Genomic DNA, 27,087 nt, shown 5'->3' with positions numbered 1-27,087 from the left:
AAAAAATAAAAAATCAAATCAAAAGAGACAATTTTTTTTTTGCTTATGGAAAAAAATTTATTGTGGCAACCACAACTCAAATTCTAAATTAGCAAAATTGTAAAAAAAATGTGCTTTAAACAAAAAAAAAATTGTATTTCCAACAGATAGGTTTCCCACTTGGAAAGATTCCCCGGAAAGTGCCTCCTGGAGGTTCAATCAGAATTCCGCCAGAACTTCCACCGTAATTCCGTCGGAATTCCAAACAATTTCCGATGGAATTCCAACGGAATTAGGACTCTAAAAATTAAAAAAAAAAATTAATCGGAATTCCGTCAGAATTCCGTCGGAATCCCATCGGAAATTCTTTGTAACTCCGATGGAATTACGTTGGAAGTTCCGGCGGAATTCTGATAGAACCTCCAGGGGGCAATTTCCGGGGAATCTTTCCAAGTGGGAAATAATTATTTATTTGCACCAAATAATTATTTATTTATACTAAATAATTATTTACTTGTATCAAATAATTATTTACCTGTACCAAATAATTATTTACCTGTACCACATAATTATTTACCCGTATAAAATAATTATTTAATCGCATCAAATAATTATTTACTTGTTTCAAATAATTATTTACTTGATTCAAATAATATTTCCGATGGGAATCCGACGGAATTCTGACGGAATTCCGATTAATTTTTTTTTAATTTTTAGAGTTCTAATTCCGTCGGAATTCCGTCAGAATTCTGTCGGAATCCCATCGGAAATTCTTTGGAACTCCGATGGAATTCCGACGGAATTACGTTGGAAGTTCCGGCGGAATTCTGATAGAACCTCCAAGGGGGAACTTTCCGGCGAATCTTTCCAAGTAGGTTGGACAAATCACAAACCAAACTTTTTTGTTCACAAAATTTTGTCTTGTTCACAAGTCCGATTTGTGTATTACCCAAAATCAGCTGTTTTGTGAAGACTACAACTACAGTTTGTAGATAACACAAGAAATTTTTTTTTTCCCCGTTTATAATAAATAATAAAAATAAATAGAAAAATTTGAAAATATCAATTTTTGATTCTATTTGAAAAATATTTATATATGTATGTATATTAAGAAAATGCAAATTGATGTTAATGTTACAGTACCATTATTACAATGTGCAATCTTCTACTATAACTTTTCACCGCACAATGTATTTCAAAGAAGCGGAAACAATTTCCATGAACATTTGTTTTTACTGGTCTTTTAGGTTGTAATGAAAAAAAAAAAGAAAAAAAAAACGTTATGGCAGAAAGCTTTTAAGTGAACTTTAAACTTTACGGAATGCAACAATGTTTCATTGCTATAGCTATTACAATAAATTCTTACTTGCGAAATATAATTTTTTCTATTTACCCAAAAAATTGACAATTTTTTTTTTATTTTAATTCAATTTTTTTTTAAATATTTCAAAAATATTAAATTCAAAATATTTTTTAAATAGCAAAAAACTATTAAATTTTAATTCAAAATAAATAAATAATTAATATTTTTAAATAATTAAAAAATATTAATAATTATATAGTAGTATATATATATACATACTACTAGTAATATATATATATATATATATATATATATATATAAATATCATGGAAATTGTAAGATAAAGAATTATGATGTAACGATAAACATTTTTCTGGCTAATATTTTTAAATTTATTTAAAAAGAGACAACGTTTCTCTCTATAAAATTCGACCTTAACTATACACACACATTTATATATATATATATATATATATATATATATATATATATATCTCGAAAAAAACATGTTTAAAAAAAATTAACATATACCCCTAAGGCTATTCCGTTGTGTACTGTGGAATTTCTGGCGCATTCTTATAGACCAAGACAAAAAAAAAAAAGAAAAAAAAATCTATGTCGGGATTTACTTCAAGTTTTTGCATAATTCATAAACCCCTTCAATTTCTCAAAACAATTCTAATTAGAAATTAAAATATTGTAATTGAGTTTTTATGTTTTTTTAAAAAAGTGCTTTGTTATCATTAATAAAAAAGCTGAAATATATTTTTTTTTAACGATTTAAATGAATTTTATTTAATGAAAGTATAGTTTTCGTATATATATATATTAATATTTATGAAATCTGATTGAAATATAAATATATTTGATGAATTTATAATTTATGAAATTTTGTTAGCAGGGGGGGGGGCGTTTTTTTTTAATCGCGTAAAAATAAATGTCAAAAGAAACTTTTGATAAAATCAAATAATATCTTTTTGATATTCGCGGCATAATGTTTGTTAAATAAATATACAGATTGGTTGCTTTTGAACATATATATATATATATATATATATAAATTGAACTGAAATTCCATCTGAATAAATTATAAGTAAATTTACCATTTTTTTTACCTTTTATTAAATAAATAATTAATAAATAAAATAACAATAAATAAATAATAATTTTTTACAATCTTTAAATTAATTTCAATATTGATTACAAAGAAAAAGTAACAAAAAATATTATTTTTAAAAATATTTTTGATTATAAATTAAAATATATATATATACTCTCTACACTCAGAGAAATGGTATATTTGTCTCCGAGCCTACTAACTCTTTTATTTGTTGCAAATATATTTTATATCATTTAAATAAAAAAATTTTTTAAGCCAAAGAAATATTTATTTATGACAAGTAAAATTTTTAATTACGCCAAATAAATAATTTAGTAGGCTCAAATATATAAATATTTAACTCAAATATATTTTATTTGGTTCAAATAAATCATTTCTCTGGGTGATAAATCTGAATTAGTAAAAATGTTTACTAATTTAAATTAGTGACTCACTTTTTGCCTCTGAATTAGTAAAATTTTACTAATTATTAGTAAATTTTACTAAAAATTAAAAGTTAAATTTTACTAATTTTTAGTAAAAGTTACTAATAATTAGTAAAATTTTACTAATTCTAAAGCAAAAAGTGAGTCACTAATTTAAATTAGTAAACATTTTTACTAATTCAGATTTGGAGAGTAATACAAAAATTTTTTAATAAAACAAAATTGTATATATAATTTATAAATTTAATTTAATTTATTTAATTTAATTTATTATTATAATTATATATTAAAAAAAATTTTAAACTATTTGAATTTGCAAAATCAAAAATCACTTGTATTTTTTTTTTCTCTTGTTGTAATGAGACAATTGAATTTTAAATATATGAAAAAATCGTTTTACTTCTTTCAACATTATTTTCTGAATATTCCCAGGGATGCAATTTCAAGATTGAAAACGTTGTTTTATATATATATATGTCATTTCCCAAAGCGAGGGTAAAAGAACCAGACCGTGACGATGTCGCCTATACTTTGGGGACACACATATGCAAAGAGAGATAGAGATAGTGAGAATTTAACAGTTACACGTGAGTCGTATGCAACTGCACGTGCACTTTGCCCAACGAGAAACAACAATAAATTGCCTGGGGCACGCGTGCGACTGACCGTCTCGTCTCAAACGCGCGATATGAGATGATAGCGATAATTATTTTTCTTCACGGGATCGTCGCACGATGTGGAAAATATGGCCCTGGCACTTAATAAATATATATACAGCTTTCCTGAGGCATACAAATTATTATACAAAAAAGAAAAAGAAAAAAAAAATTCCCTCATAAATCACACTTTTTGCGTCACAGCTGTACTTGATGAAAATTCCATTGTAAAAATATTGTCTAATTTTATTTTTTATTAATTTATTTTATTCAAATAATCTGTTGACTAATATTAAATAAATATTTATTTGAAACAAATAATTATTATCTCTTTGTGTCTATCCACTTGGAAAGATTCCCCGGAAAGTGAGCCCTAGAGGTTCTATCAGAATTCCGCCGGAACTTACATAATTCCGTCGGAATTCCATCGGAGTTCCAAAGAATTTCCGATGGGATTCCAACGGAATTCTGACGGAATTCCGATTATTTTTTTTTCAAAATTTTTAGAGTCCTAATTCCATCGGAATCACATCGGAAATTCTTTGGAACTCCGATGGAATTCCGACGGAATTACGTTGGAAGTTCCGTCGGAATCCCATCGGAAATATTATTTGAATCAAGTAAATAATTATTTGATACAAGTAAATAATTATTTGATGCGAGTAAATAATTATTTGATACGGGTAAATAATTATTTGGTACAGGTAAATAATTATTTGATACAAGTAAATAATTATTTAGTATAAATAAATAATTATTTGGTGCAAATAAATAATTATTTCCCACTTGGAAAGATTCCCCGGAACATGCCCCCTGGAGGTTCTATCAGAATTCCGCCAGAACTTCCAACGTAATTCCGTCAGAATTCCATCGAAGTTCCAAAGAATTTCGAATGGGATTCCGACGGAATTCTGACGGAATTCCGACTAATTTTTTTTTTAAAAAAACTTTAGAGTCCTAATTCCGTCGGAATCCCATCGGAAATTGTTTAGAACTCCGATGGAATTCCGACGGAATTACGCTGGAAGTTTCGGCGGAATTCTGATAGAACCTCCAAGGAGGAACTTTCCGGGGAATCTTTCCAAGTGGGAAATAATTATTTATTTGCACCAAATAATTATTTATTTATACTAAATAATTATTTACTTGTATCAAATAATTATTTACCTGTACCAAAAAAATTATTTACCTGTACCAAATAATTATTTACCCGTATCAAATAATTATTTACTCGTATCAAATAATTATTTACTTGATTCAAATAATATTTCTTCAAATCAATAAATTTCTATATAAAATAAAATTGATTTAAATAAAAATTATTTTATTATTTAATTCAAGAACATATATTTATTTGATAATAATCAATCGATTATATTTAAATCAATTAAATTTTTTTTTTCCCACGCATATAATTATAATTAATCGTAAGTAAAAAAAAAAAATTTTTTTTCATATATACAAAAGCAGACACATAAAACAAAACAAAAAAATAATAATTTTTATATAAAATGTTATGTGATGTTTTAAGAAATTCATTATCAAAATGCGAATTATAAATAAATTTCATTGAACTATATTTAGTTTATGAAATATAAATAATAATTATTATCATTATCATCGTTATTTGATCGTAAAATGGAAAAAAAATATTTCTCTCTGATTTGATATGAGACTTTTATTTTAATTGAATGTCGTTTTCTGTCGTCGACCTTCACCGTGAACAATATACTTATATTTCACCGCGTGTATTTTGTCGCATGATTAAGATCAATGATTCTCCATCAGTCTTATTTAAAATGTATTAACAATCTATGCACATGTGTTAAATGTGATAATAATAATAATAATAATAATAATAAAAATATATCATTTTATGATATTAATATATGAGCAATGAGTTAATAATCTATAAAAATTATAAAAGCAAACAATTTTAAATTAAAAAAATATATATATATATAAAAAACCTCCAAAATTGAAAAAAAAATTCACTGTAATAATAATTATATTTATAAATTAATGTATTAAAATATTGATAATTTAAAACCTGATAAATTATTATAAAATGCGAACAATGAGACAAAACGTTTTGATGTAATAATTTATTATAAAATAATTATGTCTGTAATCGAATAGTATATCATTTCGTTATTTAAAGTTCACAAAATCAGAAAATTTATAATACCGAGATAATTGATTATATATCAGTATAGGAATGTCGATAAAATCAATATCAATAATACATTATATATATATATGACTGTCATCTACAATGATATGTAAAATGATCTGTATATATATATGTATATAATAATAATAATAATAATAATAATAATAATAATAATAATAATAATAATATTCGGTTTAAACAAAGACAAAGAATTTACTTGCATATCACACAGCAGACAGTTAATATCGCTTTGGGTGTCCCATTTTCATAGGAAAATAGATTTCCTACCTCTATGACATTTAATTAAATTTTTTTTTATCTGATTCAACGTGAGCGAATTGCTAATTCAATAATTAAATTATATTATCAACACTTATTATACAGCTTGGAGAAGTAAATTCACTTTAATCAAAAACATATTCCCTAAAGTGTCAAATATTCGTCATTTCATTTATAACGAATATAATTAAAAAACAATTTTTACCTATATTTATATTTACAATTCATCAATATTTTAATTATAATTTATCAAAATTGCAATCAATTATTGTTATAATTGACAAGTTATAATTAAAAATAATTATCATGAACAACATTTATAATTAACCTTAGTTATAACTGACTAAAGGTATCATTAATCATAATTATATTTTGACTTTTGTTATAATAAACCAGAATTATAATTAATCTTTGTTACAATCAACCAGAATTATAATTGACCTTTGTTATCATCAACCTAGAATTATAATTAACCATGATTTGAATTAACCATAATTATAATTAACCATAATTTGAATTAACCAAAATTATAATTAAACGAAATTATAATTAGCCATAATTTAAATTAATTACAATTATAATGAACCTTTGGTAACATCAACCATAGTTATAATTAATCGGAATTATAATTAACCATAATTATAATTAACCATATATATATATATATATATAATTAACCATTGTTATAATTAACCATAATTATAATTAACAAGTTATAATTAACCATAGTTATTATTAACCATAGTTATAACTAACCACAGTTATAATTAACCATAGTTATTATTAACCATAGTTATAACTAACCACAGTTATAATTAACCATAGTTATTATTAACCATAGTTATAACTAACCACAGTTATAATTAACTATAGTTATAATTAACGATAGTTACAAATAACCATAGTTATAATTGACCATAATTATAATTAACTATATTTATAATTAACCATAGATATAATTAACCATAATTATAATGAACGATAGTAAAATTAACCATAGTTATAATTAACTTTGCATTTAATTAACCATAATTTTAATTAACTATAGTTATAATTAACTATAATTATAATTAAAAGTAACCATAGTTGTAATTAACCATAGTTATTATTAACCATAGATATAACTAACCACAGTTATAATTAACCAGAATTTTAATTAACTTTAATTATAATTAACCATAATTTAAATTATAATAATTATAATAAACCTTTGGTAACAACAACTCTATTTATAATTAACCATAATTTAAATTAACCATAATTTAATTTAACCATAATTTAAATTAACCATAATTTTAATAAACCAGAATTTTAATTAACCAGTATTATAAATAACCGTACTTTATATTATCCAGAATTATAATTAACCGTAATTTAATTTAACCATACTTATAAAAGACCAGTGTTATAATTAACCAGAATTATAATTAACTTTAATTATAATTAACCATAATTTAAATTATAATAATTATAATAAACCTTTGGTAACACCGTAATTTAATTTAACCTTATTTATAATAGACCAGTGTTAAAATTAACCAGAATTTTAATAATTAATCTTAGTTATAATTAACCACAGTAATAATTACCCATAATTAAAAATAACCATATTTTGAATTACTCATAGTTGTAACCACAATGAAAATTAACCATATATAATTATAGTGAAATCATTTTTCACCTGATAAAACCACTTTTTACAGTTAACAATAATACTTATTATTAATGTAAAAAAAATATATATATATTTTGTGAAAAAAATGCTTCTCTGAATGCATATAAGAAATATGAAACTATGTAATAAAAGTTTTAAAGAGGAATGCGATAAAGGAAAAACTTTTGAGTTCAAAAATGTTGGTTGTAAAGAAAGGATATTAAGATTCTTTGGGGGGGAAAAAAAAAAAAAATTTTTTTTATGACAAGTGCGTTGGACAGAAAACTCCGTATTGTTTATGAATAAAAGAAATAATACTACACCGGTAGTAAGATCGTCTGAGATATTTTGAGACGTGCAACCGGTTTATGTGACTGGCACTATATATGTATGTGAGAGAATTTTACCGTCAAAAGAGATAGGTGCAATGAATTCCCACTTCATAAGAAATTCCGCGGAATGGTCGTTTTTATACTGAACTTCTAAATATATATATATAGCTGTATATAACAAGGAGGATATGTTTGTCATTACGAGCATTATATGTGGTTAGATAAAAAAAAAAAAAAACTCGCCTTTCATACCAAGAAGATTTCTTGGTTCATTCGACTTTGATTGAAACAAAATCAATATATTTTAATTATTTTCACAAAAGAAAGAAAGAAATAAAAATATAAATGAAAATTAATTTTCGATTATAGGCAAATTATTTTCAACGATACAGTCAACCCTCGATAAGTGGACACTTTGGATAACTTGTCGAGAGATTACTGTATACTTGATATTCGCTTACTTTCTAAAATCAATAAAAATCACTTATAAAGAATTTTTTCCAAAAGATAAAAATTTCTAAAAAAAAGCAGTCGTCTCTCGATAAGTAATTTATTTAGTGTCCAACTTATCGAGAGTTTACTGTATACTTGATATTCACTTACTTTCTAAAATCAATAAAAATCACTTATAAAGAATTTTTTCCAAAGATAAAAATTTCTAGAAAAAAAAGCAGTCGTCTCTCGATAAGTAATTTATTTAGTGTCCAACTTATCGAGAGTTTACTGTATACTTGATATTCGCTTACTTTCTAAAATCAATAAAATCACTTATAAAGAATTTTTTCCAAAGATAAAAATTTCTAAAAAAAAAAAACAGTCGTCTCTCGATAAGTAATTTATTTAGTGTCCAACTTATCGAGAGTTGACTGTTTACAAAAATTTTCAATTCTCTAAAAAAAAATGTATAAATAATTATTTCTCTTTTAATACAATATACGAGATAAAGTGACAATAATGAAATATAATTATAATGTCTAAGAAAATAAAGATACTTCAATGGAATGCACTGATGATGATGATGAAAGAAATATATTTTTAAAATACTGTAAGATTTAAGTTTTTCTCTCTCTTTTTTTTAAATAGTAAATAATGGGACCTGTAAAATAATAAAGAGTGCAATCATGATAAAAAAAAAAAAAATGTTGTAATTACCACGTCGCAAGTTTTATAGCACAAATATATTAAAAATGACGTGTAACTTATTGCAAAATGAGATATGCAAGGCGTACCGCTAATTTTCAAGTTGACGGCATTTTCACTTTGCGCCTGTATAAAGTTCGGTGTCCTGACTGTCGACATTTCTCTCGTTCTTACCGACTAACTATATATATATACAGTTACCTCAAACCAATTATAAATAGCTATCACACAAGATTCTCACTCTCAAGATGAGAACAAACTTGTACATATTATAACTCTCAATTTAAAGAATTAAACAAATATAAAAAAAGGGAAAAAGAAAAAAAAATAAAAGAACAAAAAAGAAAAATAAATAAATTAAAAGAATAAAAAAATGACTATAGAAATATTACCAAACTAAGAAAATATTTATTTAGTTTAAATAAAAATAAAAGAAAAGAATAAAAAAAATGAATATAGAAATATTTCCAAACTAAGTAAATATTTATTTGGTTTAAATAAAATTTAGTTAATTTTAAACAGTAAATTTTATCACAATTATTTGGTGGAAAAAAAAATAGAAATCGTCTCGACATGAAAGAAAATATTTGACTAAAGTTCGATAAAAATTTAATCACGAGCAAGATCACGGTTATGATTTCATAGAAAAAGTGCACGAGTCCATTATCTTAGAATGTTTCCACTTGTAAATTAGGTTATATTGCTTATAGTTGAGGACACTGAACCAGTGTGTTAATTGTTTCATATAATCATATATTATGTATACGGAAGATGTATAAAAACTTTCGAAATTGATTATGTGAAAAGTTATAATTTACTAAAAAAAAAACTATTTAAAATACTAGTTGAAAAAAAAAATTATTAAAAAAATAACCATTATTTGCTTTGTAAAATTTTTACAAAAATTTGTAAAAGAAAAAACCAGTTCAATTATAGTTTGGGGAAACAAAAACAATTGAACCGGTTTTCTAAATAAATAAATACTCAATTCCGGGATACATATAACTGTTTTACCAATTTAAACAATTTCTATTTCTATTTTCGTTTATTTATTTATTTTAGTTTCAATAATAATAATAATATGTAATTGAAAAAAAAAATTCCGAAACACCATTTTAAGAAAAAAAAAATTTATATCCGATAATGACGTAGAAAACATTTTCATTTTAATCATTAAAATTGAGAGTACATATATATATATATATATGCAATGTTCATAATTTGTATATGTAATTGATGAATTAAAATTATAAATTGAGGAAAATACGGAATTTTGACCGATAAATTTATGCAGAATAATATACGCGAGCAATTATTATAATTTTGTATCAATATTGAATTAACCTAGTAACATTTTTTTTTACGAAAGAAGAGAAAAATGCATTTCCTGCAAAAAGTGGCTTTAAGAAATTTACTGGATAATTTGAATATGAGGTTTTCTCCCAAGCATATATAAATAAATTTAGATTTTTATATATATCTATAAAAATCGAATTCGAAAAATCAAATTTTCTAAAATATAAATAAATTAATAAATAATAGTAAATAAAATATCATCAGAAAATTTCCGTTTCTGAAAAACAAAATACTAATTCAAAAAATAAACTATTACAATTATGGATAATTAACTAGTTATAATTATGGTTAATTATAACTACAGTTAATTATATGTATAGCTAATTATAACTATAGTTAATTATAATTATAGTTAATTATAATTATAGTTAATTATAATTATAGTTAATTATAATTATAGTTAATTATAATTATGGTTAATTGTAATAATTATACGCCATCATATTTATAATTATAATAATAATAGTAATAATAAACTAGAGTTATAATTAACCATAAAATAAATCGGCTAATTAACCATAACCAGTCGTCATAATTACGATTAATTAAAAAAAAATTAAATTATGATTCTGCTTACTTATAACAATAATTATTTACAACTATGATTAATTATAATAATGGTTAATTATAATTCTGGTTAATCAAAATTATAGTTTATAATAACTATGGTTCATTATAATTATGGTTTATTATAACAAAAAAAATTAATGATAATTATGATTATTAATCATTAACGATAATCATAATCAACTAGTTATAATTAACTACAGTTGTAACTAGAATTAACCATAGTCAGTTATAATAATTATTCATAACTATAAATATTTATAACTATGATGAATTATAATAATGGTTGACATTAATTATAGTTAATTGTAATTATAGTTGATTATAACAAAGATTAATTATAATTATTATTAGTTATCAATAAAGATCAATATAATTAACTAGTTACAATTAACTATAGTTATAACTAGAATTAAACATAGTGTTATAATAATGGTTAATTATAACTAGAAAATTAACCACAGTTAAGTATAATAATTATACTTATCCATAGTTAGAATTAACCAAAGTTATAACTAACCATAGTTAGAACTAACCATAGTTATAATTAACCGTAGTTATAACTAACCATAGTTATAATTAACCGTAGTTATAACTAACCATAGTTATAATTAACCATAATTATAATTAACCATAGTTATAATTAACCATAATTATAATTAACCATAGATATAATTAACCATAGTTATAATTAACCATAATTATAATTAACCATAGTTATAACTAACCACAATTATAATTAACTATAGTTATAATTAACGATAGTTACAAATAACCATAGTTATATTTAACCATAATTATAATTAACCATAGTTATAATTAACCATAGATATAACTAACAATAGATATAATTAACTATAGTTATAATTAACCATAATTATAATTAACCATAGTTATAATTAACCATAATTATAATTAACCATAGATATAATTAACCATAGTTATAATTAACCATAATTATAATTAACCATAGTTATTATAAGCCATAGTTATAACTAACCACAATTATAATTAACTATAGTTATAATTATAATTATAATAACCATAGTAATATATAACAATAATTATAATTAACCATAGTTATAATTAACCATAATTATAATTAACCACAGATATAATTAACCATAGATATAATTAACCATAATTATAATTAACCCTAATTATAATGAACGATAGTAAAATGAACCATTGTTATAATTAACTTTGCATTTAATTAACCATAATTATAATTATAATTAACAATAGTTATAATTAAAAGTTACCATAGTTGTAATTAACCATAGTTATTATTAACCATATTTATAACTAACCACAGTTATAATTAACGATAGTTACAAATAACCATAGTTATAATTAACCATAATTATAATTAATTTGACTAATTAATTAACCATAGTTATACTTAGTTAATTAACCATGGTCAATTATATCAATAGTTAATTACATCTAATGTGAGTTTTAACATATTCAACAAAAAGAAAATATGATGGTTAATTATAATCAAAGTTTACCAAACATGGTTTATTAAAAATCAATTAAAAATATTTTAATCAAAATTATGATTATATCTATAGCATAAAATTATGGTTATACTATAATTTTTTGATAGCACACAAAAGTACCATCTCACTATGATAATAATTAAATTGTCTGAAAAATATCCTAATCATCAGGAATATGTGTGTATAATGTCAATGAGAGATAGAAAAAGAAATGAATTTTTTTTTTTTTTTGTTTTTACCTCACAACAGAATCAGGTACAAAGATATTCCACCAAGATGGTCTCTTTTGTCTCGTATGAAGGCCTTCAGTGCTACCAACATCAGACGGTCCACTCGTGGTGCCCTTTCTCCTTTTGCGATCAACCTTGGGATGTTTAGCAAGTGGATGCCACGATTTCCTTCTTTCTTTTTTAATTTCATTATTATGATTATGATGATCAATTGCCTTTTGATCATCGTCCTCCTCCACAAGATTAATATCACGATTTTCCTCAAGAAGATCCTGCGATACATAAAATACTGAACCACGTCTTGCACCCTCGCTACTTCTTCGTTTATCCTTTAATTTATCCTTATCTTTATCCTTTGATTTTTTCTCCTTTTCATGTGAATTTTCCTTATCCTCAAATATACTACTTCGTCTTGCACGTTGAAAAAGACTATCGCGTTTTGCTTTTAAATCATCAAAAACACTATGTCGACGTGTTGTTGTTGTTGCTGCTGCTGCTGTTGTTGTTTTATTATTTCTCATAATAACAATTGGTGATTCCTTATTCATTTTATCATTGTCAATTGATGGACAACTTTCAACCAATGATGGTATTGAATTTGTTGATGCAAACTTGCCAACTTTTTGGCAAGTTGTATTATTCCTATCGTCACTGATGTACATCCTGCTTTCCATAATACGATCTCAAATAAATTCTATCGGAGGGATGTGTACCTTCCTCAAAGAATTGACGTAGGTAGATTCACGCTGAGAGAATCCTCCCACTCCTCCTTCACTTCGTTCGCCTTTTTAAATTCTACGGCTTGTGTCGCATATTATTCTGAGGGAAATCAGATTTCAATTTTAGAGCGGCTTTCAACTGAGTTTCAGAGAAAATTGCTTTTTTCAGACCCAAAAAAAAAAAAAAAAAAGAAGAAGAAAAATAAAAATAATTTTTAAACCTTCAGATGGGTGACAAATATTTTAGATTATTATCAAAAGGTTTTAGAAACAAATATATATTAACTTGATTAGTTTGAAATTTTTAAAGTTCGACTCTTTGGTTTAGTCGAATTTTTAAATACAATTTTCAATTGACCGAATTTTTATTTGCACGAATTTTTAATTTGGACTGAGCCGAATCTTTAAATATAATAATTTTCAATTGGCCGAATTTTTTGTTTACACAAATCGGAATTTTTTTTGAGACTAAGCCGAATTTTTAAACACCAAAATTTTCAATTAGCCGAACTTTTTATTTGCAAAAATCGGACTTTTTTAAGACTGAGCCGAATTTTTAAATATAATAATTTTCAATTGGCCGAATTTTTTGTTTGCACAAATCGGATTTTGTTTTAGACTAAGCCGAATTTTTAAACACAAAAATTTTCAATTAGCCGAATTTTTAAACATCAAAATTTTCAATTGACCGAATTTTTATTTGCAAGAATTTTTATTTTGGTCTAAGCCGAATCTTTAAATACAATAATTTTCAATTGGCCGAATTTTTTGTTTGCACAAATCGGATTTTTTTTTGCCTAAGCCGAATTTTTAAACACAAAAATTTTCAATTAGCCGAATTTTTAAACATCAAAATTTTCAATTGACCGAATTTTTATTTGCAAGAATTTTTATTTTGGTCTAAGCCGAATCTTTAAATACAATAATTTTCAATTGGCCGAATTTTTTGTTTGCACAAATCGGATTTTTTTTTTAAACTGAGCCGAATTTTTAAACACCAAAATTTTCAATCAGCCGAATTTTTTATTTGCACAAATCGGACTTTTTTAAGACTGAACTGAATTTTTAAACATCAAAATTTTCAATTGACCGAATTTTTATTTGCAAGACTTCTTATTTTGGACTAAGCCGAATCTTTAAATACAATAATTTTCAATTGGCCAAATTTTTTGTTTACACAAATCGGAATTTTTTTTTAGACTAAGCCGAATTTTTAAACACCAAAATTTTCAATTAGCCGAATTTTTTATTTACAAAAATCGAACTTTTTTAAGGCTGAGCCGAATTTTTAAACATCAAAATTTTCAGTTGACCGATTTTTTATTTGAACGAATTTGTCTTTTTGGACTGAGCCGAATCTTTAAATATAATAATTTTCAATTGGCCGAATTTTTTGTTTGCAAAAATCGGATTTTTTTTTAGACTGAGCCGAATTTTTAAACACTAAAATTTTCAATTAGCCGAACTTTTTATTTGCAAAAATCGAACTTTTTTAAGGCTGAGCCGAATTTTTAAACATCAAAATTTTCAATTGACCGAATTTTTATTTTGGACTAAGCCGAATCTTTAAATACAATAATTTTCAATTGGCCGAATTTTTTGTTTGCAAAAATCGAACTTTTTTAAGACTGAGCCGAATTTTTAAACACCAAAATTTTCAATTGACCGAATTTTTATTTGCACGAATTTGTCTTTTTGGACTGAGCCGAATTTTAAAATACCACAATTTTCATAATTTACAAAATCTTTTGTTTGCACGAATTTGAATTTTTGACTGAGCCGAATTTTTAAATACCAAAAAATTCACTGAATTTTAAACACAAATTTTTATTTAATTTCTGATAATTTTGAAAATTCACACCGAAATGTTTATTCAGTAAAAAAAAAAAAAAAAAATCGTATCCTTATAAGAATTACAATAAATTCGTACAAATAAAAATTCAGTGCAAATTTGAAAATTTCACTATTCGGATCAAATACAAACAATAAAAAATTCAAAAACTTTTATAATCAATGAAAAAAGAATTATTTTTTAATCAAATTAAATATTGAATAATAATATGAATAATTGAAAGAAATTGAAAATAATAAAAGTAACGTAATCTTCAATATTATTTTCTGCATTACGTCAAGTTTATTTGCTTCAAACTAAAGTGAAATTTGTTATATAAAAAAAAAAAAAATTTACTTTATTTTTAGTACAGAAATAGCAGTTTTCTTTTATTTAAAATAATATTTGATTTATAATCTATTTAAAATTATTTTCAAAAATTATTCATTCTTTTTCTTTTTTTAAAGAAATAAGATACAATTAAAGTTTAATTGTACATGTTTTGATTAAAAAAAAAAAAAAGAAGAAACAAAATTTATACGTTTTGCATTTGTTTTTTTTTTTTAAATGTCACGTTCACGTTTATAAGATTATATTTGTTTAAAAAACGATAAAATTGACAAAAAAAACAAACAAAATTAATTAGTTATATTGCGCATAAATTATTTCTATTAAAATTTAAAAATTTTGCAAAATTTAAAATTCAAAAAATTACCAAATAATACAATTATTTAAACTTTAATATTATTTCAATTTTGTTTATATATTTGTTTCTATTTTTAAATCCTGTATTTTTTTTTGCTATATATATAGAAAAACACCTTAAAAAAAAAAAACTTTTAAATGTCTCGGATAATCAGTGTTATATATGGTGAAAGCAGCAGCCGCCTCAGCACGACCGCCTTTTCACTTCATGTTAATCCAACAAACAGCGTTAAAGAATCTTAGAGAATTTTTTTTTTTTTTTTTCAAGAGCGAAAAACGGAACTTTATATTCCCGATTTTTGGCACTTTTTTTAAAAAAAGAATTTCTATTTTATTTTTTTTTCTATATACGAGAAATAATGATAATATATCCTCATGTGTGCAATTAATTTGTGTAAGATATAAAAAAAAAAAAAATATTACCGATAAAAGCACGTGTGTTTTAAAGAGACACGGAACTTGGTTTATTCGATCACTAACACAAAGATCATTAATATATATATATATATAAAACACTCGCCTTTTATCAAACAACCTGCGACTTTTCAACCACCTGCTCAATTGCAATCGAAGTAATCTTTAATCCCGTTTGGATAATCCAATTTATTGACCTCAATGTTGATCTCTTTCCTTTCGAATTGTCTTTACTTCCGATATAACTCTTTTTAATGATTTTTTATCATTTCCTCCATTTTAAACTTCCGGTATTTTTTTTTTATCTCTAATTGTAAATTAATTCTTTAGTTAAATTAATCCTTTTATTCTCCTATTTTTTGAGTTTTTTAAAAATATTTTTTTAAATATAATTTTAAAATATTTTTAAAATATTTTTAAAATATTTTTTTTTTAATATTTGTTTTAAATATTTTTTCGCAAATATTTTTAGTTTTGAGATTCATCTGTTTTTATAATAAACTTGAATATTTTTCAATACTTTTCGGTATTAGAATTATTATGTTTAAAATAATTTCCGAATTGTCTTGCAATTTTTTTTTCTTTTCCTCTTGTATGCGTTAATTTCCCTTTTTTTTCTCCTCTATCGTTCAATACTTTCTATTGATTTTCAATACTTTTTCACATTTGCAAAATTTCAAAAAAAAAATTTTATTTGCTTCACTAATTATTATTTTTTTTCCTTCTTTCACAAATAACAAAAACTTCACTGGGATTTAAAAAATCATTATTTCTTCACTATTTCAAAATTGTTCACTAATTTTTTTCCCCCTTTCTTCCTTTTTCACAAAATTTTTTTTTGTAAAATTCACAAATTTGAGTTTTTTTTTTTAATTTTACTAGAGGAATTTTCACCGATTATTTATAATGATATTTTCACCGCCGATCGACCTCGCAATCGGCGAATGTGAAATGCACTGAGTTGGCGACATCGGTGAAGTCGCGCTAGGCAAAAAAAAAAAAAAAAGCGTTGAGATGTACACTTTCCGAATTGCACACTAATAAAAAAAAAACACTCACATATATAAACACGCACACGCGATTTACCGCGGTTCAAGTTGAAGGTTTAAAAAAAAAAATTTTGGAGTAATTTTCTTTTTTTTTTTTACACAAAAAAAACCGAATTTTGGAAAGTATTTGTTTTTTTTTAAATGATTAAAAAAAAGGGGAAGGGACAACAAAAAAAAAAACGTAAAATCGTCGTTTCGTTTCGAGCATGAAATACTACAGAACTAAGAAGCAGCGAGCGAGGCCGCTTGTATTTATACAGTGAGAACGTATAGAGAGACAGTCTCTTTGCTTCGAGTCGCTCTCTCACACTCTCGTGATATCGTGATCTTTTTTACTCATGTTTTAAAAGAGAGTCTCTCCTCTCTCTTTCACGTGCGGACGATACACTATAATATGTGTATATCTATATATATATATATATATATACTCGCACTCCCACTCATTATAGCTTGAGGAAACTATATAGGTTCGTTGAATTTGTGAAATGGTATTTACAATGTTGCCAAACGAATAGTATTTTTGTCTCTGTCTCTCTCTCTCTCTTCTATTGTCAAATTAGGGATAATTTTTTTTTCTCCTTTTTTTCTATTTTTTTTTCTTTTTTTCTTTTCTCTCAAAAATACGACAAATACACATCATTCATCATTATTATAGAAAAAATTTGTTAATTTTTTTGACAATGTTCGAGGTTAAAAAATATTTATACGGAAAAAATAAATGGGTCAAATTTTTTCCTAACTAAAATAGTTTTAAATTTGTAAACAAAAAAATTTCAAAAGAATTCAATCTATTTCAATATAAAATAATATATATTGATTATTAACACTTTTTCACCTTCAATTTTTAATATTGAAATAATTGCGAAAAAAAAAAAATTTTTATATATTTTCATTTAGAAAACGAAAAAATAAATTTCATGTTACAATTTTGAATTATATCATTTTCAGAAAGAATTTTGTCAAATCGAATAAAAAAAAAAAAAAAAAACAAATTAATTTTTTTGAATTATATCATTTTCAGAAAGAATTTTGTCAAATCAAATCGAATAAAAAAAAATAAAAAAACAAATTAATTAATATTCATAAATAGGCAATTAACTTTTTTAGACTTTAAATTATAAATAATTTAATTGGTAAAAGAATCTAAAAAAAATCTAATTGCTAAAAAATAAGGAGAAATCTGCGAAATAATATAGATAATAAATTATAGTCTTCGTGGCTGCGTGGTAATTTACTTGTTCTTCGCCTCGAAGGACCGGGGTTCGATCCCCCATGCGTGCAAAAAAAAATGAACGATAAATAATAATAAATTAAAAAATATTAAATATTTGTATTATTAATAACTAATATTAATAATTAATATTAATAATTAGGTATAATTAATATTATTTATTTATAATAATAATATAATTATTACCATTAATTTATTTTCATGTCCGCTCACGATTTTACCTAATAATTTATAATTTATTTAATAATTTAATATAATTATAGTTATAATTTAATAATTAACAAATTACAAATAATAATAATAATAATAATAATAATAATAATAATAATAATAATAATAATAATAATAATAATAATAATAATAATAATAATAATAATAAATAATAATAATAATAATAATAAATAATAATAATAATTAATTATCTAAAAATAGTAATAGTAATTTTTTTATTATAATTATTAATTTAATTTCAAATGAATAATAATTTTTAAAGTACCTAATTGAATGAAAATGATTATCAATTTTTTTAGAATTACATTAATTTTTTTCCTAAATCACAGAAAAAAAGAATCCTTTAATTATTATTATTTTTAAAATTTAATTTTTCTTTTTTTTAATTAAATTTAATGAGATTAAAATAATTAATATTATTCTTATATTATTATATAGAGAGCAATAATGTTTTAATTTAATAATATACAGTTTTATTTGCATTTCTTTTTTCTTTTTTGAAATAATTTAAAAACGACATATTATGAAGTTACTGACATTAAAAAATAAAGTATGGACATTTTAAGTGGTCACTAAAGTGGGTTAAACTGATAATTAAACTGATTGTCACATTCTCCTTGAAAATAGTGTCTAATTTAATATCCTTGACGATTATTTCATATATTTATATATGTGTATTATTCAGAACAATAATTGACATTACTATACCTTTGCAATTAATTCAAAAAAAAAAAAAATCCAAATTTTAAAACATTATTATTTATATTTTTAAAAATTTTTCATAAAGAAAATATTATTAAAAATATTATATATTTTTATATATATTAATCTAAAAAATTTATTATTTTTTATTAATAATTATTATTAATAATTATTACTAATAATAATAATAATAATAATAATAATAATTATTATTATTATTATTATTATTATTAGAAATATCATATTTTTTAAACAATCTAAAAAATTGATTATTTGTTATTAAAATTATTATTATTAAAATTGGTACTTTGAATTTATTATTGGTCAGAAATATATTAGTCATTGATCATTATTCATAAAAAAGAAAATAGATATCCGACAAGTTAATTTAAAAGATAGGTGCACACAAACAATTTTATTGATAAAGAAAAAAAAAAAAAAAAAAAAAAATTTTTTCTACTCCTTCATTAATGACTCACTAATAAAACATATAGGTTCGTCAATTTATATATAAATTGTGAAAGAGTAATTCATATTTCTATTTACAATGACTAATATATATTATATGGTAAAATAAATTTCTTTCACCTTTATATTCATTTCTTTTTCTTCTACCTTTTCATAAATTTCTTCTTTTTTTTATACACCACCAAAACTATAATGTATATTTTTCCTTGTAGTAATGTGTTGATAAAACAATAATACATTAATTTTTATTTTATGTGTGAATTTTAATTGAATTAAAATATTGACCTTGCGGAATTTAATTAACAAACTAAAGGTTTTTAACCTTAATAAATTTGTTATAATAAAATTGTGAGTGAACATTAAAATAATGTTTTTAAAGTGTTTATTTAATTTATGATTATTTTTTTTTTTTCTTAAAAATTTTTGATGTTTATTTGCTCGGTTTAATTAATTTTATATAATGAAAATTGCACTTGACCGATTAATATATGTGTATATATATATATATATATATAGTCAGCTTTAAATCAAGATTTGCGAATGGACCTTGACGAGCAAGGCTTTCTTTATAATCCCTCGCGAGAATCCCTGACTGGGCCCTTCTCTCAATTTTTTATTTATTTATTTTTTTTTTTAGCATTGGAACATATATAAAGAAACAAGACATATATTTTTATATCTTCATTATAATGAAATGAATTTTTAAATTTTATTTTCTAATTATTATTTAAAAATTTATTAAATTAATTAAAAATTTATTAAATTAATTAAAAAATTAATTACAATAATATTCAAAGCTTAAAGACTTTAGAATTTGATTATTTCTTTTTTATTTTTAATTTTACATTCGGACAAAAGTTACATATAATTATATTTTCAGCTAAATTATTTTATAATTTACACTGAAAAAAAAAAATTTATTTGATTGAAATACTCGATTACTTGACCTATTATCAAATAAATATTTATTTGAACCAAATAATTTTTAAATAAATTTTTCTTTCAGTGTATATATATATATATATATATATAAAATAAATAATAAAAATAAATAATAAATAAATAAATAATAATTAATAATGAATTAATAAAATAAATAATTTAAAATTACCCTTAGGAAAAAATTGAATAATTTTTTTTCTATAAATTTCTAACGTTGCAATGATTTTTTTAAAGTAGATCGAAAAATTGAGGAGTAAAAAAAAAGAGACATACGAGACGAATTTGCCACAGTAAAATTGAATTAAGAGAGCCACTGTATTTTTGTCCGGACAAATACTCTAATTGGTCGTCTACAAATTGACAAATTGTCACGTACGTCTCTCGTTAAAAAACATCATTTAGGGTTTTTCCCCTCTTTTTTTTCCTTTCTTTTTAATATTTCAATAAAAAAAAAAAAAATAATAATAATAATAATTCCAACACTATACTGCGATGATACAAAACAATAATTATACACGAAAATATATATAAAAAAAAAAAAACATACGCGTATATGAAAGAGAGGGGAGGGGGTAAAAACAATAAAACAATATTCGCGCATATAATAGCGAAGACAATAAAGGAATGCAAACGAGGCAATGCGGCTGCAAGACCACGGGATCGTTTTTGTTCAACGGATGCTTGCCTCGCGTTACAAAATGTAGGTCGTTCAATGGCAAAAGGAAATATCGATATTTTATTTGCAAAAAAAAAAATATATATATAAAATAAAAACTAGAAATAAATAAATAGAAAAAAAAAATTTATCAGAAATATGTTCCAGATTTAATATGTAAATAATGTCATGTATTGTTTTGTCCTTCCATATATTTGAGAAAGAAAACTGTCGGAAAAAAACTAAATTTTTTTAAAAGATATCTGCTTTAAATATAATAGACTTTCATTATAATTTTTTAATAAAACCTATTTTTTGGAGCTAAAATTTATTTCTTAAACGGAAAAAAAATTTATCTCGTCCAAATAATCGATTACTTGGCTCAAATAAATATACATATCTATACTTTAGGAATTTGCATCAAATAATTTTTATCTGGACCAAATAATTTTTTGAATCAAATAAACTGTATTCGAATAAATAATTTTTGTATTAAAAAATAAATACCTTAAGTCAAATATTAATTATTTGTTACAGTTAAATATTTATTTGATAATAGTACATATATATTATTCAAAATTTTTTTTTTCTATCACACCCATAGAAAAATGATTTATTTGAACTAAATAAAATATATTTGAGTCAAATAAACGTATATATTTGTTTTACAGAGCCTATATTAATTTATTTTATTTGGCGTAAATAAAAATTTTATTTGTCATAAAGAAATATTTCTTTGGCTCAAATAATTTTTTTATTTAAATAAATTAAAATATATTTGCAACAAATAAATGAGTTAGTTGGCTCTGAGCACAGAAAATTAAAAGGCATTAAAATAAGCTGCAACGCTTATTATTTTAATCCAATTTTTCTTATTTTAATACCAAAATGGATTAAAATAAGCAAAATTGGATTAAAATAATAAGCGTTGCAGCTTATTTTAATGCCTTTTAATTTTCTGTGAGTGCACTTCATGAGATTTAAGATTTAATTTGAAAATAATTTAATAATTTATAATAATTTACTATAATTTAATTTTTTTTTAATTAAACATTAATTATATTTAATTAACAATTAATAATATTAATTAATTAATTATTTATTAATTATTATCAGGTCTCGGATCGACTTTAAGACACAAAAAAAAGTCGATTTATATTCCAAAAAAAGTCGATTTTTATTATTTTAACAAAATTTAATTGGTTAATGAATATTTTACTTTAAATAACTAATGTTATTAGATATTAAATTCATTTTATTAATTCAGTAATGAGAATAATTCTATAAAAATATTATCAAGAAAATTTATTTACAATATTTCACAATTGAACTAATTGTATGGCAAATTTTCAAAAATTTCATTTAAGTAGAACAAATTTCCAAAAAAATTCTTGAAGTTACATTTTTATCATTTTTTGAAGTCTGATTTTAGCAATTTATTCGAATTAAAAATTTTGTCACAGTTTTTTTTTAGTTTTAATGGTCAAAATAATTCAAGTTTTATAGATTTTAAAAAAAAATTTTTTTTAAATAATAATAATTGTGGAAGAGTTAAAGTTGAAATTTTTAGAAATGATTGAATTTCAAAAGAATTGGTTATAATTTTCAGACAATAATTAAATTTTACAGAACTAAAAATAATTTATCAAGTGATTTTTAATTTAAAATTTTTGATGATTTCTGTTACTAAAAAATTTATTAGAAATTAGAAATTACACAAAATTTTAGATGGAAATTTTTAGAAATAAATAAATTTTAGAAAATTTTAAATTGAAATTTTTGAAAATAATTAAATTTCAATTGATATTGAATTGAAATTTTGGAAAATAATTGAATTTTAGTTGAAAATTTTAAAAATAATAAAATTTCAATTGATATTGAATTGAAATTTTGGAAAATAATTGAATTTTAGTTGATATTAAATTGAAAATTTTGAAAATAATGTAATTACAATCGAAATATTGGAAAATAATTGAATTTTAACTGATTTTGAATTTAAAATTTTGAAAATAATTGAATTTCTATTGAAATTTTTGAAAATAACTGAAAAGTTTATTAGAAATTACACAAAAAATTGAACTTTAAAATTTTTTTCATTTGCAAAATGCTTTCAGATAATTGAATTTTCGAAAAATATTATAAAAAATTCTTAAAAATAATTAAAATTTTTGCAAATAATTTAATTTCAAGTGATTTTGAATTAAACATTTTTGATAATTATATTTGCTAATTTTTTTTTTTTTTTTAATTATAAACAATTATTAAATTTCATAAAAAATTTTCATTCAAAAATATAGTTTAAGATAATTGAATTTGTGAAGAATTTCAATGAAAATTATTAAAAATAATTATAATTTAGTGAAGAATTTTAATTAAAAATTTGTTAAATAATTGAAATAAAGAAAATCTAAAGAAGATTTGCATTGTATTCTAAAAAAAAAACGTATTTTGTTTAAAAAATTTTTGTAAAAATAATTTTTTTTAAAAAGTCGAAAAAGTCGCATTTTATTAAAATAAGTCGAAAAAAGTCGTATTTTTGAAAAAAAAAAAAAAAAGTTGGTAAAAGTCGAAAAATTCGTGTAATCCGAGGCCTGTATTATTATTATTATTATTATCATTACTAACTTAAAGAGATAAATTATTAAATATTTAATGAAAAATTGATATTTAATTAATTAATACACTCCTAAAAATGATAACATAATGTAATTTTACATCGAAAACAAGTTTAAAATGTATCTTAAATCTTTTGCACTTGATGCAAGGATGTTAAGTGCACACCAACTAAACTATAAACCTGTTCGTCGAGTTCTCGTCTCCGAGTTTACCCATCCACTCGTTTGGAATCTTGACTTAAATCTCTATATATATATATATATATTCTAGTTTAACTCGATTTAAATGGAAATAGACGAAGCGAGTGTACGTGGATTAACAAACGTCAACTTCCGTGGAGAAAGGGCGAAAAATACAAAATGGGAGAAAAAAAATCTTAGAGAAATATATATATATATATGTATACATCATTTGCACTAAGAGAGAGAGAGAGAGAGAAAGAAATGCGCGAAGAGTTAGTAATTGCGGCGCCAAGTCTGACGTTAACAGTCTTTTCATTGCTTTCTCCTTATTTTCTCTCTTTCAAAAAAAAAAAAAAGAAAAAGAAAGAAAGAGGCAAAAGATAAAAAAGAGCAAAGAAATTCGAAGGGAAAAAAAAAAGAAACAAGACTCAAAACTTGGAACATTGAAGAATATTTATAACACTTAGAGAATTATTTTATGAACAAAAGAAATCACAACTTGAAAAAATGTCCTAGGAAAAGCAACTTAAAAAAAAAATATATATATAATTTGAAAACAAATTTAAAAACTAACGAAACGATTATAATAAAAAAAACTATTATTACAAAAAAAGTGGAACTATTATTTTATTAATCAACAAATATTTGGAAAAAATAAACATAATTTAAATATTATGATTATTTGATAATAATATTAATAATAATATTAGGCAAATAAAATATTAATCCAAATTAATATTTATATTTTTTGTATCAAATAAATATTTATTTGTATCAAAATAAAAATTGTACGAAATAATTTTTAATTGAGCCAGGTTAAATTTTATATAAAATAAAAAATTGTTAATTTATTGAAATAAATAATAAATAAAATTCAAATATAAATTATTTTTCCTTCATATGGAAATATAATAATAGTCAAGTAAACGATTGGATTAAATAAATTTTTTTCTATAGTTTGATTTCTGGACCGATCATTAAAAAAAAAGGAAAAAAAAACTTTATCACAATGTCACATATGAAGAACGCACAAATCAACTTTAAATATCTAGAAGCAAATTACGATATTATTTTTCATGTGAAATTTTTTTTTTTTTTTTTTTTTTATATAGACTTTGCACTTGCATTTAATACTCTGTTATAAATTAAACACATCAAAAGATAAATTTTATTAAAGGTAAATTTAAAAATTGACTCATATCATTATTTAAATCGCGAATCACAATTATTATATCTTTTTTTTTCTTTGGTTATTAACCATTGAGGTAAAAAAAAAAAATTCATTCATATTGTAACTGTAAAAAAAATTTTTTTTTTTTATCCAAATAATCGGTTACTCTTGACTATTATCAAATAAATATTTATTTGTATTAAATAAATATTTATCTGTATCAAATAAATATTTATTTGTATTAAATAAATATTTATCTGTATCAAATAATTATTTCAGTCAATAATTATATAATTCAAATAGAGAAATTATTGTCTCAAATACAGTTTATTTAATTGAAATAAATATTATTTGGTTCAAGTAAATATTTATTTAATAAAACGATTATTTGAATCAAATAAATTTTCTTTCATTGTAAAAATTATTATTTTCTGTATAATAATAATTTCTGTTTTCTATAAATAAAAAAAAATTTTATTTCCTGCTATAAAAAATATTGTTTTCCATATAAAAAAAATTGTATTATTTAAAAAAAAAAAAAAAAAAAAATAGTTCCCTGAATTCGTTGTTAGTTATTTTCTTTTGATTCTATAAATATATAAAGTTTTCCACGGTGTGTTGTCTTATTAGCTTTCGTTTATGAGTGACGTAAAATTATGTTATTCTTTCAGAATGTGTGTGTATTATATATTTATAGTTTAATTTCAAAGAAGTCTCTTTATATATTATATGTGTCTTTAATAATTATAAAGGTATTTTTTTGCACACTTGTCTATATATATACCATATGGAGAAAGTCGATAGAGAAACCAGTCCGAAACTAATGAAACGCGCTCATATATACTTTTGACGCATTTACGCAAGAACTGGAAACAAAATGTATATCCAGGATTAAAATTATTTTCAACAAATTAAATTTCTTTTCTTGCACTGAAAAAAAAAAAAAAAATTATTTCATTTCGACTATCCAAAAATTTGACTATTATCAAATAAATATTTATCAAATAAATATTTATTAAATAAATATTTCATAAAAATATTTATTAAATAAATATTTCATAAAAATTATTTGAAACAAATAAAAATTTATATGATCCAAATAAAAATTATTTGGCCCAAATATAAATATTTATTTGATAACAGCCAAGTAATTGATTATTTAAATGAAATAATTTTTTTTTTAATGCGCATTAATATTAGAAAAATTATTTTTTAAATTGTGATATTGAAAGAAATTTCAATATTTTGAAAGAAGTCTCTTTTCATATTTGGATTATTTTCAAATCAATCACGATATGTAATAGATATAATTTTCAATATTTCATATAGAAATACAGGTAATATAGTAAATAAAAATTATATTACTATATAAAATATTATTGTATGTGTAATAAAAAATTATCTCCATTAAAGTGAAGTAAATAAAATGGAAACAAAACAAAAAAAATCAAAAAT

At 22.2% G+C, this 27,087-nt stretch overlaps 1 protein-coding gene across 8 annotated transcripts in view; it reads right to left on the bottom strand.

Moving 5' to 3' along the window:
* Nucleotides 1–27,087, bottom strand: part of LOC127280108 (TLD domain-containing protein 2) — a 140,743-nt gene that overhangs the window by 55,901 nt on the left and 57,755 nt on the right. For 3 of the 8 annotated variants that reach the window (XM_051302921.1, XM_051302924.1, XM_051302925.1), the window contains exon 1: nucleotides 12,726–13,535. The exons of 3 other annotated variants lie outside the window; for them this stretch is intronic. In XM_051302921.1, the coding sequence (XP_051158878.1) occupies nucleotides 12,726–13,390 (665 nt within the window). In that variant the 5' untranslated portion in view covers nucleotides 13,391–13,535. Of the gene's footprint in view, nucleotides 1–12,725; nucleotides 13,536–27,087 lie in introns of those variants that run through there. 2 more of the 8 variants (XM_051302926.1, XM_051302923.1) reach the window with 2 other exon arrangements.

The sequence above is a fragment of the Leptopilina boulardi genome, unplaced genomic scaffold, assembly GCF_019393585.1.
Source record: "Leptopilina boulardi isolate dan_hultmark-lab unplaced genomic scaffold, ZJU_Lbou_2.1 LbouV2_229, whole genome shotgun sequence".
NCBI lineage: Eukaryota > Metazoa > Arthropoda > Insecta > Hymenoptera > Figitidae > Leptopilina > Leptopilina boulardi.
This window is presented reverse-complemented; position numbering and strand designations above follow the sequence as displayed.